Source organism: Indicator indicator, chromosome 1 (genome assembly GCF_027791375.1).
Source record: "Indicator indicator isolate 239-I01 chromosome 1, UM_Iind_1.1, whole genome shotgun sequence".
Taxonomy (NCBI): Eukaryota; Metazoa; Chordata; class Aves; order Piciformes; family Indicatoridae; genus Indicator; species Indicator indicator.
In genome coordinates this window covers 131081531-131098085 of record NC_072010.1, presented here as the reverse complement: position 1 = coordinate 131098085, position 16555 = coordinate 131081531, and the positions used below count along the sequence as shown (strand labels likewise).

Below are 16555 nucleotides of genomic sequence, written 5' to 3'. Positions count from 1 at the left end.
AGCTGCAGGACTCTCCATTATTGCACCATGCATTGCTGGCCAGCTGCAGGACTCTCCATTATTGCACCATGCATTGCTGGCCAGCTGCAGGACTCTCCATTATTGCACCATGCATTGCTAGCCAGCTGGAGAGCTACTTCCAGCACTGCAGAGCTCTTAGCCTTGATGATCCACTGAGCTCTAGAGCAAAAAGTACCACAAGTACTCACTGAAATGGAAATGTTATTGAATAGTCCAATTTTAATAAAACTTCATTCCAAATGAACTGAGTGAGTGGTTCCTAGGCCTTGCTCAGTCTCCACACAACCATATCTGAGCTGAGCTGAGCTTCTGCTGTTTTCCAAGTCATCTCCTGGTACAGGGCAGCAGTCATGGTCTGAGCCATGCTCAGCTCACTCTTGTCCCTCTCACTCTGCAGTTTCTTTCTGAACTGCTCAACTCCTTCCTTACTCTCCAGTAAAGAAGCCACAGCAGCAGCACTTATTTCCTCATCAGATTCATCCCCCCATGGAGAAGTACTTTCAGCTTTACTTTCTTTTGAGAAGAAAGAACTTCCTGAGGTGAGCACTGAGAAGAAAGCGCTTCTTGAGGTGAGCATTTCTTTCTCCAGGGCCAGTGCTAGCTGCTCACTAAGTGCATCCTTGCTGCCAGACCTCAGCAGTTTTACATCACAGCTTGCTGGCAGAACTCTTCTAAGGCTATGAAGGCACTGGAACAAGACAGTCAGATTTCTGTAAAACAAGAAGATAATGATGAGGATTATTGTGATTATTATTATTATTATTGCTACCCTCTAGCTTCAAAATTCTGTAGTGGAAAATAAATCAAAGCTACCTCAAATCAAAGAGGGAGAAACTTGCAGTGTTGATGGTTTCAGGTATTATGTGCACTGTGCAAGAGTAAGCCAGGGCTCTCTCATGGCATGCAGAACCACTGGACATCCAAAGAGCTTCAGCAGCACAGTCTGTGCTAAAACAGCTGTGCATGGTTAGGGTTTACAGGAGCATCACTTGTTCCCTTATGGAGCAAGCCACCTGTAGTAGCACAAAGGAATTGTGCTGTCTGGGCTACAACGAAGAGGTAGAACAGAAATCGCTTAGAGCTGGATGGAATCCACCAAGGCCAAGGCCAGCGTCTTGCACCTGGGCAAGAACAACCTCCCTGTACCCCAGCAGCATCCATAAGGCATTTGTACTTCAAGCACTTCTGGTTTGATTTAGGCAGCTTCATACTCCACTACTTTAACAAATGTAGTTTGTTCTGGAAGGCTGTGGAACAGTCTGGCCTGCAGCTCACTCCTCCCACAGAAATATCCTGGCTGGGGGGGATAAACAGCTATGGAATATGTAACACACCACAAACATGCAGCTGGCTGACAATGCAGCAGTGGGGCAGGAGCAAATGGATCAACTCCTGAAAAGGAATCAAAAGATCTGGGGCTTAAAATTCTACTGTTTGACTTCTTGAGCAGTTCAGCCTTTCCTCTGACAGAGCAGAGGAAACCCCAGCAGGAGGGAAGGACTGACCCTCACTCTAAGTCAGACACTGGTAAGAGACATTCCTTTTCTTTCCTGTTTTGGCTTGCACTCTTCAGGACAGGCAGCACTGGTCACTACCCAAGAAGCTCCCATTGTGTCCTGAGCTTTACCCAGCTGGCTCCTAAATTCAGGCAGGATTAGTAACTTGTGCAGCCTGGCTCAGCAAACTTTGCAGACATCTGGCCAAAAATCTACACCAGGAAAGGAAATCACTGAGCCTCTTCATGAATATGCGTAATTGATATGCATTTAAATTTAGTGCAGCCTGGGGCTTGTTGTTGTTTGTTTGGAGGCTTTGCAGTTGCTTTTTTCTTTTTTTTTAACATCACCTGATGGAATTTTTTAAAAAAATCAACATGCTGAAAAAAAAAAAAGATACTAAGGAAACCCAAAAATGAATATAAACTGCTGCAGTGAAATGGACCGAAAAACCAGTACCAAGCAGAGAGTAATGGAGACCAGACATACTTCTAATTCCATGCTCTAGCCTAGACAAAATTCAGCACTGCAGGTCCTGCCACAGCTCTGTGGTTGCTAATGGTTACCATAGTCTCATATTTGAAGCATCCTGGTTAGGATCTTGGCTGATTGTGGCACCAGGAAGCACCAAAGATAAAGTGTGTGTGTGCAACGTGAACATTCTTTACACTTTTGGAGCAATTTTACCTGCAGAATAAGGTCAGAACTCCTTCCAGTGGATTTTTCAGGGTCCAGCTGAGAATTGTCCCATAGACATTTCCTGCCTTGTGACAGAACAGCTTGTCTGTGCATTCCTTCAGTGGTGTGCACTCCATGTCTCCCAGTAACCACGAAGCGATTGGAGTCAGTGTGCAGGCAGCAGACACCACCTGAAAGGAGAACCTGGCAGACACTGCAAGGACAGCAAGTACATCTTCCATGGAACCTGCAGGGAAGCACAGTACACATACACTGATCTATTTTTATCATGCTGCAGGTACTGAATGTGCTTAGATCTGGGTCACACTCCCAGTTTTAGGGGAAGTTTGTACCTCCTCTGGGAATCTTCTCCTCACCTAAATTCTGATGCCTGCTCCTGCCAAGCAAAATAGCTGGCTGACTACCAAAGCCTCACCTATGGCGTGAAGTCACTAAAGACACACCTCACCTTGCCAAAAGCAGGCTATTAATAGCTTCCTGTGACAGTAAGATGACAAGTTGGCTTCAGTGATGCAGTATTAAAGAAAGACAGAAATGATTCAGAGGATATTTTGCTACATAGACAGAAACTCAGTTCAAAACCACTTCAATCAGGAATATGAAAAGAAAGGAAATTAAATTACCTCAGTAGATGTGTAGATGAGGAAAAGCTGCAACTGCTGTGCTATCATTTAAGAGGTAATACCATGCCAGAAAAATAATCTATGCATCTAATCAACAGAAAGCATTTTAGGTACAGAAAGGAATGCAAGTCTCAGCATCCTGAGCTGAGCTTCAACACTAACCTCTCCAGCCACACCTCACCAGCAGTGCTAGCACAGAACCTTACAGCAGCTCACTTCTGCCATTCTGAAAAACGTTCACTCAGCTTTTGCTTCCCAGCAGGCCTAGGATGTCCTAAGAGAGATGTGGTTTGACCTTGAAGGCTTAGCTTGGGTTCAGCCAGAGCAAACAGAAGACTCAGCCACCTGTTTATGAACCCAAACCAATCCATTTACCTGTGCAGTATCCATTATCCCTCAGCAGCTTTACTGAATGTTTTCCATTGGAAATATCCTCCAGGCTCAAGGCAATCTTCCCACAGAACACAGAGATCTCTTTGCTCTCCTGCAGGCTGTCCCCATGCGGTGCCTTTCTCTTGGCATGCAGGAGGACAGCGCAGCACACACGATGGAAAGCCAGTAGTGGTGAGAGGCTGGTGACAGCAGTCACTGCCCTGCCTGCAGCCAGCCCAGCCCCTGAACACCCCTGGGGAAACTCCTTCTTCAGGTTCCTGTTGCCACACAAATCCAGTTTCATCTTTTTGGCAGGAGGCTCAATGTGACACGGGGAGAGGGGCAGCGCTGAGCAGGCTCTGTCCAGCTTGGTGACTTTATTTCGACACTTGATAACAGGAGCAGCCAGGGAGGAGTCTTGATCCAGCACCAAGGATAAACTGGCACCACTCAGGGACCTGTGGGGACACAGGCAAGGGGACTGCACTTCTGCTTTGTATCTTCCCTCCTGACAGATACTTTGCAGGTATGTACAGACATTTAAGACTCCCACAAACTCCAACAGCATTCCAGGGGAACTCACAACCTGTGCAGAGAACAGAAGTCCCTCCAAGGACTGTTCTGTCCAAGCTCAGTATAAAGTGTGAGAGCTTCTATGAGCTTCCAGGAGTTGGATGCCTCATCTCAGCTGAAAGGCTTTGGATGTTTAATTCACCCCCAAAATGTTGAGAAGTTCCCATAACCCATGAGATACTCACCTATATTTATAACTTACTTTTAAAGCTTAATTTCTTTTTTGATTAAAAGTATTGAATTCTGCTCTGTTAAAGATGTTCTGTATTGTTTGACAGCTATTCAAACAAAACTGAGTGTAGGGAACAAAACAGAAGGTTTAAAACACCTCACACCAGTCAAACCACCTTGCATAGGCAGTAATTGCCTGAACTGTCTGAAGTTAATTATCCAGCACAGGGTTCTTCCAATGGAATCCTAACAGCACTGCTTCAGATCCCCTCTGAGTGTCAGTTCAGTCTCCAGATGTCACTGCCACTGGCAGTCCTATCAAGGCCTTCTTTTCCTGATGAAGAAGCACCACCACCTCTCAATGCACCCTGACACACCACTGCCATTTTGCATTAGTAGGAAGCAAAACCCCAACCAGTCCAGACTGCCAGTGTGGGGGGTGGAGGGCAAGCAAGGCCCTTCCCCCAACACGGGGTGGTTGTGCACAGCACTGAACTGCAGCCAGAAGCTCTGCTCCCACCAAGCCTGCCAAATGGCTTCATCTTCACACATATCTTCTCAGCTGTAAAAAAGGAGGAGAGGGCAATACTGCTGCTGGGTTCTAAAGACAGGTTCTGATCCTTTGGAGGGTTTCTGAAGCTGTGCAGCAATCAGGTATTTCCTTTTCAACAGCCACCATCATTAAAGCCAAAGGAATCAATGCTGGCAAGGCAAAACCAATCTCTTGCCTCAGAGCCTTCTAACAGAGGCTGTCAAGAGGATGTCAACCTTCTTGTAAAGTTGTAGCACCCTGGCAGCTGAGCCACAGCATACCCTCAGCTCCAGCAGAACAGCCAAAGGGCACCACAGGTCAGCTCCCTCGCAGCCACTGCAGGCATTGCCCAGTGGCATCAGCAGATCTTAAGCTCACCCTAACAGCCTCAGCCACACTGCCTGTGGGAATGTGGGTCAGAGGGAAGTTCTGACTCCATCCAAGCTCACACTGCACACTGGAAATCTGTTTCATGGAATCCTCTGTTTTTTAAACTGCACTCCAAGTGAGCTCCCTCCCTGGAAGGGGGGAATGATAGGAGTAAGATTTACAACTGCAACTGAGCAACTGAAATGGACATAGTAAACCAAAGAAGACAACAACAGAAACAAACCAATGTTGATGGTTTAAGGACTGTGCAGCTGACTGCTTCACAGAATTTACACAGTACAGAAGCTTAAGCTAAGATTGTGTTTGATTAGCTACTTGATTGCAGCACAGTTCAGTTCAAAGGCTGAGTACTCATTAGGCTGATCAGAGAAGTGAAAATGTTTCCTTCTGCACTTCTGCAAGCAAATCTCTCACCAGGAATTTCAAGGCATTAACAGTAAGGTATCAGGAACTTCACAGCCACAGCACATACCAATGGCATATGGTACCCTCAGCACAGACTGGCAGGAGCCATCATTTTGTTAAGGAACACAGTGTTGTAAGCAAGCCTCTGTCAGTGCTGTGGCTGTCCTGGCACAAGTGCTTTGTGGCTGTTCAGTGTGGTGGTTTGCACAGGGGGAGGGAGACAAAAGCAGCAGCAACCATGACAAGACACACGTGAAGCAGTTTATAAACATATAGGCAAAGTTCAGAGCTCAGAAAGCCACTTTGCTACTGCAGAGCTTAACCTGCAAAGTCAGCTTCTACAAACCCACCCAATGGCAGCAGATGCCAGTTTGTACTCACAGGTGAAATGCTTCAGCCAGCTGCACTCCAACAACCAGGCTGTCCCCCACAACGCGCTGCCACAAGCTCTCCACGAGGCGCTCCGGGGCCTGCTGTGCCACTGGTGTCTCTTGACCAAGAGGAGGAGAAGGAGGATTTTCTACCTCATCCCAGAGAGGGGCAAGACCTTCCTTATAGAAAAATGGGGTTTAGAGAAATTCAGTGGGGTATTATTTTTTTGTATTTCATTAGTGGTGTTTTGCCATCAATGACTGCTGGAGGTGCTCTGAAGGCACATCAGCTGCAATCCACACATAGCAGTTCATTCTCTGCAGCTGCTTGGAGAGAGAGAGTTGTGTTTCCTTAAAACACAAGCAATCAGGAAGAGCACAACCTTCTTGCCTTACAAACAGAACGTGCCTAAATCCTGAACTGCCATACAATTAACTGTCCAAAGAAGATTCAATCATGAAGTGATTGAAATGTCGTTGTCTAACCCTGGCTGACTTGAGAGGGCCAACACAAACTGGAAGGGATATCAACTCCATGGCAGGTAAGTCAGGAGGCTTATTTTGAGCAACATATCAAGATGACCTCCCCCAGCCTCCATCACCTTCTCAGCCCACAGCTGCCCCTTCCCCCATTGTCACATCAATTTTACTCACACAGAGCTGTGACAGCTCCTTTTTTTGCAGCATTAGATCCCAAACAGCTATTCAATATCTAGGTGACAGTGCCAGTTCAGACTGTACAGTCCCCATCCTCTTTGGCACCACCTCTTCTTCAGAGGATGTTCCTCCATGCAGCTCAGCTGTCAGGAGGTATTGTGCAAATCCATTTCAAGCAGACACTGACATTTACTCTTCAATATGTACATTGAGAGATTAAGGCAATGAACCAGAATTAAAAAGCAGATGGCAGAGTTTTGCTGGTGAAAGTTAGCAAGTGGGTGAGGGAATCCCCCTCTCCAAATGGCTCAGCAGAACCAAGAAGCGATTTGTCCTCTCCTCTGCGTTTTACCTCTTTGGCAGTTGGTAGAACATGGGTTCTGCCCTCCACAAGATCATTCAAGGCTTTACAGGACTGAAGAATGACTCTCTTTTTGAGTCCTAAGTGGTACTGCAGCTCTCGCACAGCTGTACAGCCAGCCTGTGGAAGATGCAGATGGTTGTTAATGCTTATGCAAACCAGAACACAAACTGAGGCTACCAAGACATCTTCTTAGCTTCCTATTTTTAGGTAAGGATCACAAACTGTACCAAATTATGTACACATTTACCACTTTCATGCCATCATTTTCATCCCTCCTGTTTCTCTCTGTCATGGGAAGGTATCGGTTTCAATTTCTTGTATTGATTATTGGTCAGGTCAATATACAGAAGAGTTGACAAAAGAATCTAGCACAAAACAAAACACAAGTATCATTCAGGATCAGTCACCAGCAGCTGACAAGCCTGAGGGAAATGCACTCCCTGCAAGCAAAGTGCTGCCCTCTGCTCATGCTGCAAGGGCAAAGGGCATTCAGAGAAAGCAGCACTGCCCATGGCAAGCTCAGGAAAAAGAGCATTCAGAGCACTCTTATGTGACACCTATCAAACCATGCCTCCTTAGCACCATATTTTATGCAATAAGCCTGTGCTAAACTTGGCTCAGGAGCTAGGAATAAAGATGTTTCTATAACGTCTTCCTAATCAAGATCATCAGAGTATCTATTAAACACTGTGAATAAACAATTGAGAAGAAGGAAACAAAGAGGAAAGCACAGACTGAGCAGCAGCCAGAATGGCCACGTTCACAACTGGAGGCCTGCTGGTGCCTGACCTTTGCAAGCCCTTTTTCCTCACAAGGCAACACAAGAAAGAGACCTGAACTTCCCCACACGGCAAAGCCAGGCCTGGGTAGCAGCCCCATCAGCTGTTTCTGGAGCAATGCCATGTGTGTCCTCTCTGCCATATGGAGCACACAGCAAGCATCAGCAGAATTCACTCTTGACTGTGAACTAAGGAAACAAAACCAGACCCATTTAAAACAGAAAAGAAAAATCTGAGAGTAAATGCAGCATGAAGACCAGAAGAGATGAATCACTGTCAAAAGCCAAGCAAATTAAGGCAGAGGCTTAGTTCTGAGACCAGCCAAGTGCTCTAACCTAGAGCAATTAAAGTTGCAGCATTCCTAAATAAACTAATGCCCACACAGAGCTAAAACCACTGAGTCAAGAAGGTGACACTTTTACAAAAGAAAGGCAGTGAAAAGGAAGATTAATGACTGACAAAAGTGGAAAACATTGGGAAAAGCAAGGCTAGAATGGAAAAAGACAAAAAAAAGCCAGATGGAAGCATAATTCAGAGATCCAGAGGCTGAAGCTGCTCCTGTGGCAGGTAACTGGTTCTATGCTTTGCAAGTGACTACAACTACTTATGAATAAATAGCAAAAAAAAAAAAAAAAAGGGCACAGCAACAGATGGAAGAAACAATAAACCTCACACTAAGCATAGTATCAAAAATCAGTGTTACAGAACATATCTTAAATAACTTTCTACCCAAATCAGCATTAGCAGAATAAGAACAAAACAATCAGTGCAGAAGTTCAATAAAATCACCAGTAGGGACTAGAAACCCACCTGCCCCAAAGCAGGCAACCCAAGGCAAAGGAAACGAGTCAGCCACAGGTAAGAGTAGATGGCACTGTAATCCTCAGCACTGCTCAGTGGGCACAAAAAGGTTCTCGTGGCTGCTGGCACTTCTACAGGCACAGCTCACTAGAACCATGAGACAATCTGTCAGCTGCTTGAATGGAACTGCAGTGCTCTGCCAAAGGAACTCTTCAGAACACACTAAAACAAGTGTTAAACAAAAAAAAAAAATCTTCAGAGAAGAAAGGCTGGGTTCAGGCCCCCAAAACAGTATGAAGATAAACACAGAACAGCTCAAAAATGCACAGACTGAGACTTTCTGGGGCTTTTTTTGTTTCAATTTCACTCCCTGCAAACACAACTTCTGTGTATTGCTGTGTACAAGTCAAACACAGCCTTCCTACAAGCACTGCCCAAGCTCTCACATGGCCATAAAACTGCTCCACAGAAGTGAAATGAGGGCTAGCCAATCAGGTGTGAAACAGGGCAGCATCTGCCCTTTCATTTTGCCCTGAAAGACAAGGCCCCACGGAGGCTGTCAAAACAATTTGATTGCACATTCCTAGACCTCAACTTTGATGATCCATATCAAGAGGCATCACTCCAATGCTACATAAATAACCTTTGGAAAGCCCCAAGCTAAGCAGGATCCATGCAACCCTGCATCAACACCATCATCCTTGAAATTCAGCTCTACACCAGACTGCAGAGCACAGGGAGAGTGCTTCACTGCTCAGGGGAACGCAGAGCACTGCTGATGCCAACAAGAAAACAGCAGTAAAACTAAAAAGAAACATCTGCACCTACTTCTTAATGCATCAGTGTGACAATTTCAGAGATTTACAGCAATAAAACACAGGAAATACAACTAAAATGCACTTGCCTACAGTGCTTGTGCTCCTAAGTGGCTATAAATATTAAAGATCCAAAAGATCTTCAAGTAACTAAAGAAAGAGGTTTTATGAAGAAGGATCCTGTGTCCATAAAACTTCATCAGCAGCTGACACGAGATCACAGAAACATTCAGGTTGGAAAAGACCCTCAGGATCACCAAGCCCAACCATGAACCCTACTCTACAAGGGTCACCCCTAAACCATACCCCCATGCACCACAACCAAATAATCTTTAAGCACACCCAGAGTTGGTGACTCCACCATCTCCCTGAGCCCTGTTTGTGTTCAGCCAGTGGCTTGTTAGCAGCAGCAGCTCCACACAGACTATTCATTTGCTCCTAGCATGGATCTCGGAGCTGTGCAGCTGGAAGCCACCTGGTGCATTACAAGAACAGAGAGCCATCAAGGGCAGGGTGGGTAGGCTTCATTTATCATAATGGAAGCAGCAGCAAATGAGAAAGAGTGAAACTAATTTCTGTTTTGTAGAGAAGGAACGTAATGTAATAAGTAGAGTACAAATGCAGAAGCAAAAAATCAGTTATAAAACCTGTGGCTGCCCAAAGGAATGATCAAAGAAAGGCATTTGGAGGGGAGCTTGCATCTCTGCATGTGAAAGCCAACAGGCCTCCAATGCTGACAGGAACAATGGAAAAGTGCAGGGTTGAAACAGACCTCAAGAAGTCCTCAAAATGAATCCAACTTCTACTTTCTCATGCTTTCCAGGAAGGAAAAGAAAAGTAAATATACTGTCCAGTGTTCTCCAAAGAGCAGCTTTTCTGGTTTGCAAGAGCTGTGTCTTTAGACAGCTCTGCTGGAATTGCAACTAGAAAAGTCTTTTCCTAATAGGTCACAGGCCTCCTTCTATTCCAGTACTAAACTTCTGCCAGACAATTTCCTTCGCTTTTAGAGGCTGGAGCTAAAGCTGCCACAATATCCTACTCAAGTTTTCAGTAACTCTCAAATGACAGCAATAATTACCTCCTACCTCAGACTAACAGCACTCATGGCAAACTAAGAACAGCCTCACATCACTGATCCAATTTGAGATTTATGCTAGTTCCAAAAGCCTTTTTTTGTTTTCCAGTAAAATAATCTTATTTTATTAATTGTTGCCCATTTGGTACAGGTCAAGGCACAATACTGCAAAGAACATCCTGGAGAGTGTGCGGAGTGTCTACTGTCAGGGTGAGAGGCAGCAAGAGAGGCAATAATGCACTGCCATCGATTACTGGGGCTCAGGCAAGTTCCCCAGCTGGCTTTATAAATGATGCTAATGAAAAGAAAGCCAATTTGAGCTTCATTTTAGCTGCTAGTAACAGGAAAAGAGGCATCACAAGGTGGTGAAATAACAACCACTAATTTGGGCATAAGTAAAAGCAAACTTGACTGAAGGCCAGAGGCAGAGAATCAGACCACAACACTTTTTTTCAGGATAAGCCACCACTCCAAACTGGTCATGAGGAGCAAACACTCTGACTTTATTAACCTGGTATTTAAGTATCCATAAGCCAAATGACTGTTACCATGCTTTGATGGGATGGCCTAGGCATTATCTCAAAGGTTTAATTGAAATTAAATTAGACCCTTGCAATTACCCAACTCATTTGGAACAGCTGAGAGAACTCAGACTACCACTGCTTCAGCAATGGATACTGACTTGTGTTCTCCTTGAACCACTTCTCCAGCAAACCTCACGTTTCAGATCATGCAATGACACAAAAGGGTACTTTGGAGAAAAGAGGGAGGCAAAACTGTTGAGCACAAACCTGTAGTCTTGTCTGAAGGGCCTGGACAGTAAGCAAGCCATTCTCCTGCAATCCTTCTGCAGCAGCAACATTATGTTTATAATTTTTACCACTCTGCAAAACCAAACCAAGCCAGTGAATTAATTAAAAGGCTGAAAGTAAGGCACAGGCTATCACACAGCATAAGGATATGGGGGCAAACACAGAAAGGCAGCAGAATTCTTGTGCTTTCTAAAGGAAAAACCCTCTGCAGGCAATTAGGGTGATGGGACCCCAGGGCAAGACTCAATTATGCTAAGTAACAACCTCTGTGGCTTTCATGAACAGTTCTTAGCCAAAAAGTAAGCACTGTAGCAAACCTGTTACATGTGAGGCATTTTCAGCTGCACTGCTTTCTTTTCCCAAAAGCAAGTTGATGCTATCAAGGAAGCAGGATCATCTCTTCAGAGAATTTATGACTATATTCAGACTTGAGGGCCTTTCACAGCAGAGCTCTGGCTTTGCTGAGTTCCCACTGCAGTAAGCACATACTGAGTAGCTGAGATGAGGCAGGCTGCACTTACTGCATAGCTGACTGCTCCAAGATCTGTTATTGTGAATGTGCTCAACACCTCTGCACTGGAATCATCCCTGAAGAGCAGCAGCAGCTGCTCACTTCCAGAGCCGATGAAGTCATCCACCAGCACACACTTCACATCTTGCCACTTGGAAGCCACCTAGGGCAGAAGAGGTTTAAACAAATACAGATGGCTGAGCTCTGGCACTGCTGAAGCTTGCTTTCTGCACAGAGGCAGCCTGGTCAGGGGTGTACAGTGTAGTACTGGAAGCCATCTCAGGCTCTCACTCTCAGTTCATCACCCAGAGCCTGAGTTACCTCTGGTTAAAACCAGGCTTTGCCCTCTAAAGATTGCTTTGCACAGTACAGGGGACAGAGGAGATAACTTTTCAGTGTACTCAAAGAGATGAAGAGCTGAATTCTCTAACATTTGTTTACAACCAATAACAGTTGCAAAGTACCTAAAGACATGGTACCTGTGGCACTCAGAGATATCTTTGTTGTATTGCTCTCTTAAATATGTTGGGGAGGCAAAGACAAATTTGCACAACAATGCTGCCAACCAAAGAGGAGGTTCTGCAAGTCTTCTTGAGAGAGGACTATAAACCCTGCAAGTTAACTTTACCTCTTCCTGACTTTAGGAAACAAAAGGCCTCTTCTTGTCATTTCCATGAGACAATACTTTTTCTTACTAGGAAGGGAAACTCAGAAGGCTTTTAAACTTACCAGTTTAGTTTCCCTTGAGCACAAATCCTGTAGGCACACTTGTAACTACCTTAGCTGTGCAAGCTCTTCCACTAGGGAAGGTTTCAAGCAGCTAATAAATAATAGAATCCCAGGTTTATATTCAGGTGTAAGAAAGCAAAACAATCTGATACTTTAGAGAGGTAGTTTTTACAGAAGGAACAGTAACAGACAAACATATCTAACCATGCCTGTCTTCAGATGCAGAAACTCCCACAAAGCCAATCTGAACAACCCAAAGCTACAGCAGTGATACTGCAGGGAGCTGATGAAAGCCACAAATACCTGCAAGCTGCCTCTCTTCTGCACAGCACAGACATTTCCAGAGGCAAAAGACACAATGAATAGCACATCACTGCTGCTGGTTACAGCTGCTTTCACTGAGTATGGGTCCTCATAAGGAAGTTCACAAACACCTCTGGGCAGCCCATCTTGGAACCAGATCAGCTGATTCTTGTGAGTGATGGCCACAAGTGATGTCCGGAGCTGCTTTCTCAAGGTCTCACTCTTGCAGACACAGACAGAGGACACCACCCTGCCATAAGCATGGGGCATAAAGCATGTGCCAGGCAGCATCTTCTGTGCTCTGACTGCATAGCCAAACAACTCACTACCCCAAATGGCTCTGTCTGAAGTGGAAAACTCAGCCTCAGCTTCGCTCTCTGTCAGGCAAGCAGTTCTTATTCCTAAGACAACAGGGCCTTCCTCCTCAATTTCACCTGTCCACACGACAGAAGAAAGCTGAACAGGAGCACTGAGGACTGTGCAGGTGCTGGCAGAGATGTAGAAGAGCTTGCTGGCATGCCTCCACAGCACTGAGGGGCCACCAAACAGGTTGATGTCTTCTTTCAGCTCATAATCCAATTTAAACTGAAAGGACTGCTCAAACTGGTTGGAGCTGTGAAGTAACAGCAAAAGGTATTTGACAACATTGTTCCTTTTTCTCTTTTTCATCAAAATGCAGGGGAGGATAATCCCAGTTCTGGAATCTGTCGTGCAGCTACAACAAATTATTTCCATTTTCAAGGGACTGCCATGCACACTGAATGCTCCAGAAGACTTCTGAACAAAGAGCTTAGTGTCTCTGTTGAAGGTCATTCTCCTGACACATAAATCCACTGTTTTATCAGCTACTCCCTCCACATGTTTTGGGTGTGACAGCTGAAATATGAGGACTTCACCATTGTAGGACAAGAACTGTTCTTGCTCACTCAGCAGCATCTTTATTTATCTTTTATATGTTCTTCTACAACACAACTGGGTGCATCTCTATTTTTGTCAGGATTACTTCTCTGCTTAAATTTTAACCTATCTGGATGTTTTCCACCTACAAAAGTGAAAACAACAACAACAAAAATTTAATAATTTTGGGACAAGCTGAAGGAATGTATCCCTAAGAGTAAGAAAAAAAAATCTACATTGCAAAGCAGTGACATAGGCTTATTCAAGAATATGAGGCCTGTATATGCTCTAATCTCACCGAGTAAAATGAAGTTAGACAATTTTGTATTGAGGGATGTAACAGAAACACCACAGAGTTGCTTTCAAGCCATTTATTTACCAAGGCATAGATTAGCTGCTGATAAACTGCTGCAAGATATAATACAAGCTGAAAGAAACCAGACCAACTCATAGACACTGTTTGTGTGATTGCATTGAAGCTCTTACCTCCACAAACATACTGAGTGGACTGGAAGGCAATGGTGCTTTGAATTCTTGCATTTAAGAGCCTCTGCTCATCTGTAGGCTTAATAAAAATTCCGGGTTCGTTCAGTCATTCGTGGTTAAACTTATACAGCCTCTTTAAGGAGAAAGTTCTCTGAAGAAGAGTTTATTCTGTCGCCTCCCCCAGACAAGCCTCCAGGGACGCAGAGCAAAGCGCGGCTGCCTCAGCTTTCACTCATTACACGGTGACGCCCCCCGCAGGGCTGCCTCCCTCGGCCGCCTGAGGCCCAGTTGAGAAGCTCTAGCAGCAGCCCCCACGCCCCTCACACCCTCGGCCGGGTCTAGTCGCACCGAACAGTCCCACGGTGCTAAAAGTGGCTCAAGGCCTGAGGCGGCAGCGGGCCGCGGCCCGGCTTCCACCCCCAAATGCCGTTGACAAGCATTGACAGCGATTAACGCCCTCCCCACTCGGTCCGGCAATGAGAGAGCAACAGCGAGCGCAGACTCAGCACCGCCAAGATCTTACCCGGCTGCCGGAGCCACCCGGCCCCCAGCCGTGCTCCGGAATCTGCGGGGCAGGGGGGAAGCAGAGAGGAGCGGCCTCCCGCCGCAGAGAGCATGCCGGGAGGGGCCGAGCGGCGCCGTTCCCCAGCCATTGGCTGCGCCGGCGCCGCGGCGCTGTCGGCGTGGGGCGGGGCCTAGCTCGCGTCACGTGCCGCGTGCATCCCCACTCGCAGCTGCTGCTGGCGCGGGCCCTGCTGCTGGCACTGGCGGCCGGGCCGGACCGGACCATGGCCGAGGTGAGCGCTCGTCCTTCTCCTGCCTGCTTAGCTGCCTGCCGGGCTGCCCTGCCGTCCACCCGCCGGCACTGGCATTGCGGCTGCGGGTCAGGCGGCGCCAAACAGGTGAGGGACTGGGACTGTCTCGGGCCTTGGCTTTTCCCTTCCTTTCACGTCCTTCCTGTTTCTCGTTTCCCCTCAGCAGCGACAGGACAAGGCTTCGCTGAGAAGTGAGACCAGGCGGCGTTTCGAGGCGGAGTACCTGCCAGGTGAGCTGGGGCGTGTGGGCTGGGGGCGCTGGGCCGGGCGCGGTGCGTGGGGCTTTCCCGGTGCAGCGTTTGTATTGAGGGCTCTGTGTCCCCGCGTCCCAGGGTGAGTGCCTGTTCTTGCCTCTTCCTCAGGTGGCTGAAGCTGCGGGCTGGGCATGGTGCACAAAGCAGGAGGTTTTCTCTCTTGGCTCTTGGTGCTCTCTTCTGGGTCGCTGTCTTGGGCAACAAGGGACGTCGGGGCAAAGGTCTGGGTTATTTTGACTTGTGGTTGTGTTTGGTCGGCTCTAGTGTGGGGTCTGGGATACTGCTGTGCTTGGTGCTGCCTGGACATATAGGGGGATAGGGAAAGAAGAATTCTGATCTCAACCAGTTTTTCAGCTGCTTTTTTAAAGTAACTTGCCTTTCAAATGCATGTTGGCCTGAATTGAAACACTGCATTCAACTCCATTTTTAAGTGCAGATGTTTGTAAACTTGTCAGTGAAGGCCTGGAGGTGCTTGGGATGCCTAGGGCAAAGGGAATGACCAAGGTAAACCTAGAGGATTTCATTTTGTTTCAAGATTGATTTGCATTGGTTATGGTAAAGGAATATATGGTAGTGCAGTATATTAATAATTGCAACAAGCAGTACATTTTATTACGACTGAAGACTTTCTATTAAAAACATGGTTTCTCTCTTATTTGAAATGCAAATGCAGTAAGAGGCAATAGTTTACGAGTCACCTGCATGTCCTTTAATATAAGTCTCAACTCTGTGCGCACACACACACGCTTTGGTGTTCTTGATCAGAATCATAGAGGTTACCTGGTTACCCTTTTTACTGAAGGGCTGCACACTTCCATGGCTTCCTTGTGACTGGCTGGAGCACTTCTCATGTGATCCTGACTCTTGGTACAACTTTGTCTCACATGATTGCTTTGTTGACCTTCCTAAAGGGAACTTCGTTTAGGGAACTTGAGCATCTCCCCTGTGAAGAGAGACTGAGAGCTCTGGGGCTGTTTAGTCTGGAAAAGAGAAGGCTGAGAGGGGGTCTATCGATGTATATCAACATCTGAGGGGTGGGTGTCAAGTGGAGGGGGCCAAGCTCTTTTTGGTGGTGTGCAATAATAAGCCAAGGAACAATGGAGACAAACTTGGAACAGAGAAGGCTCCACCTCAACATGAGGAGAAACTTCTTTCCTGGAGCAGGCTGCCCAGAGAGGTTGTAGAGTTTCCTCCTCTGGAGACTTTCCAAACCCACCTGGATGCATTCCTGTGCAGATTTTTGGTGATCCTGCTTTTGCAGGGGGCTTGTAGTGGATGATCTGTGGAGGTCCCTTCCAACTTCTAACATTCTGTGATTCACTGCCTTGGTCAGCAGTGACCTGTATTTATGGCAGCATTACTCGAATAGTGCCTTGAGGAACAGGGAGCTTGTTTCATTATTTGGTATCTCTGTGTCAATGAAGATGACTTCAGCAGCTTTAAAGCTCATGCTGAGGAAAGTGAGGGATCAGTGTTAAATTATAAATTCTCTTGTCTGCTAATGTTATTAGTTAATATCTGTATTTCTCTATGACAGATGATTTACTGTGCCTTGTGTTCTATTATCTCAGAATCTCATTAAAAAATTACTTTGGAAAGCCTTG

General features: G+C 46.2%; 2 protein-coding genes across 2 annotated transcripts in view; one reads left to right on the top strand and one right to left on the bottom strand.

Annotated features, from left to right (window-relative positions):
- Positions 1-280: 280 nt before the first annotated feature.
- On the bottom strand, positions 281-13435 carry FANCB (FA complementation group B). Its single transcript, XM_054386828.1, has 8 exons — positions 12500-13435; positions 11478-11630; positions 10936-11028; positions 6663-6791; positions 5664-5833; positions 3215-3669; positions 2205-2442; positions 281-731 (listed from the first exon to the last, which is right to left on the bottom strand). The coding sequence occupies exons 1-8, from the start codon at positions 13433-13435 to the stop codon at positions 281-283; spliced, it is 2625 nt and encodes an 874-aa protein (XP_054242803.1).
- A 1449-nt stretch (positions 13436-14884) lies between these two features.
- MOSPD2 (motile sperm domain containing 2) overlaps positions 14885-16555 on the top strand; it is a 30080-nt gene continuing 28409 nt past the window's right edge. Inside the window, exon 1 of the mRNA XM_054400366.1 lies at positions 14885-14927. The gene's annotated coding sequence lies outside the window, so the exon portion shown is untranslated. The remainder of the gene's footprint in view (positions 14928-16555) is intronic.

Excerpts from the sequence above, each read along its gene's own strand:
- FANCB (XM_054386828.1), bottom strand. The coding sequence starts at position 13,435 with ATGCTGCTGAGTGAGCAAGAACAGTTCTTGTCCTACAATGGTGAAGTC. Across the intron at positions 11,631-12,499 it reads AGAAGAGAGGCAGCTTGCAG|GTGGCTTCCAAGTGGCAAGA; the intron begins GTATTTGTGGCT and ends CTTCTGCCCTAG. Across the intron at positions 3,670-5,663 it reads CTGGCTGAAGCATTTCACCT|GTCCCTGAGTGGTGCCAGTT; the intron begins GTGAGTACAAAC and ends GTGTCCCCACAG.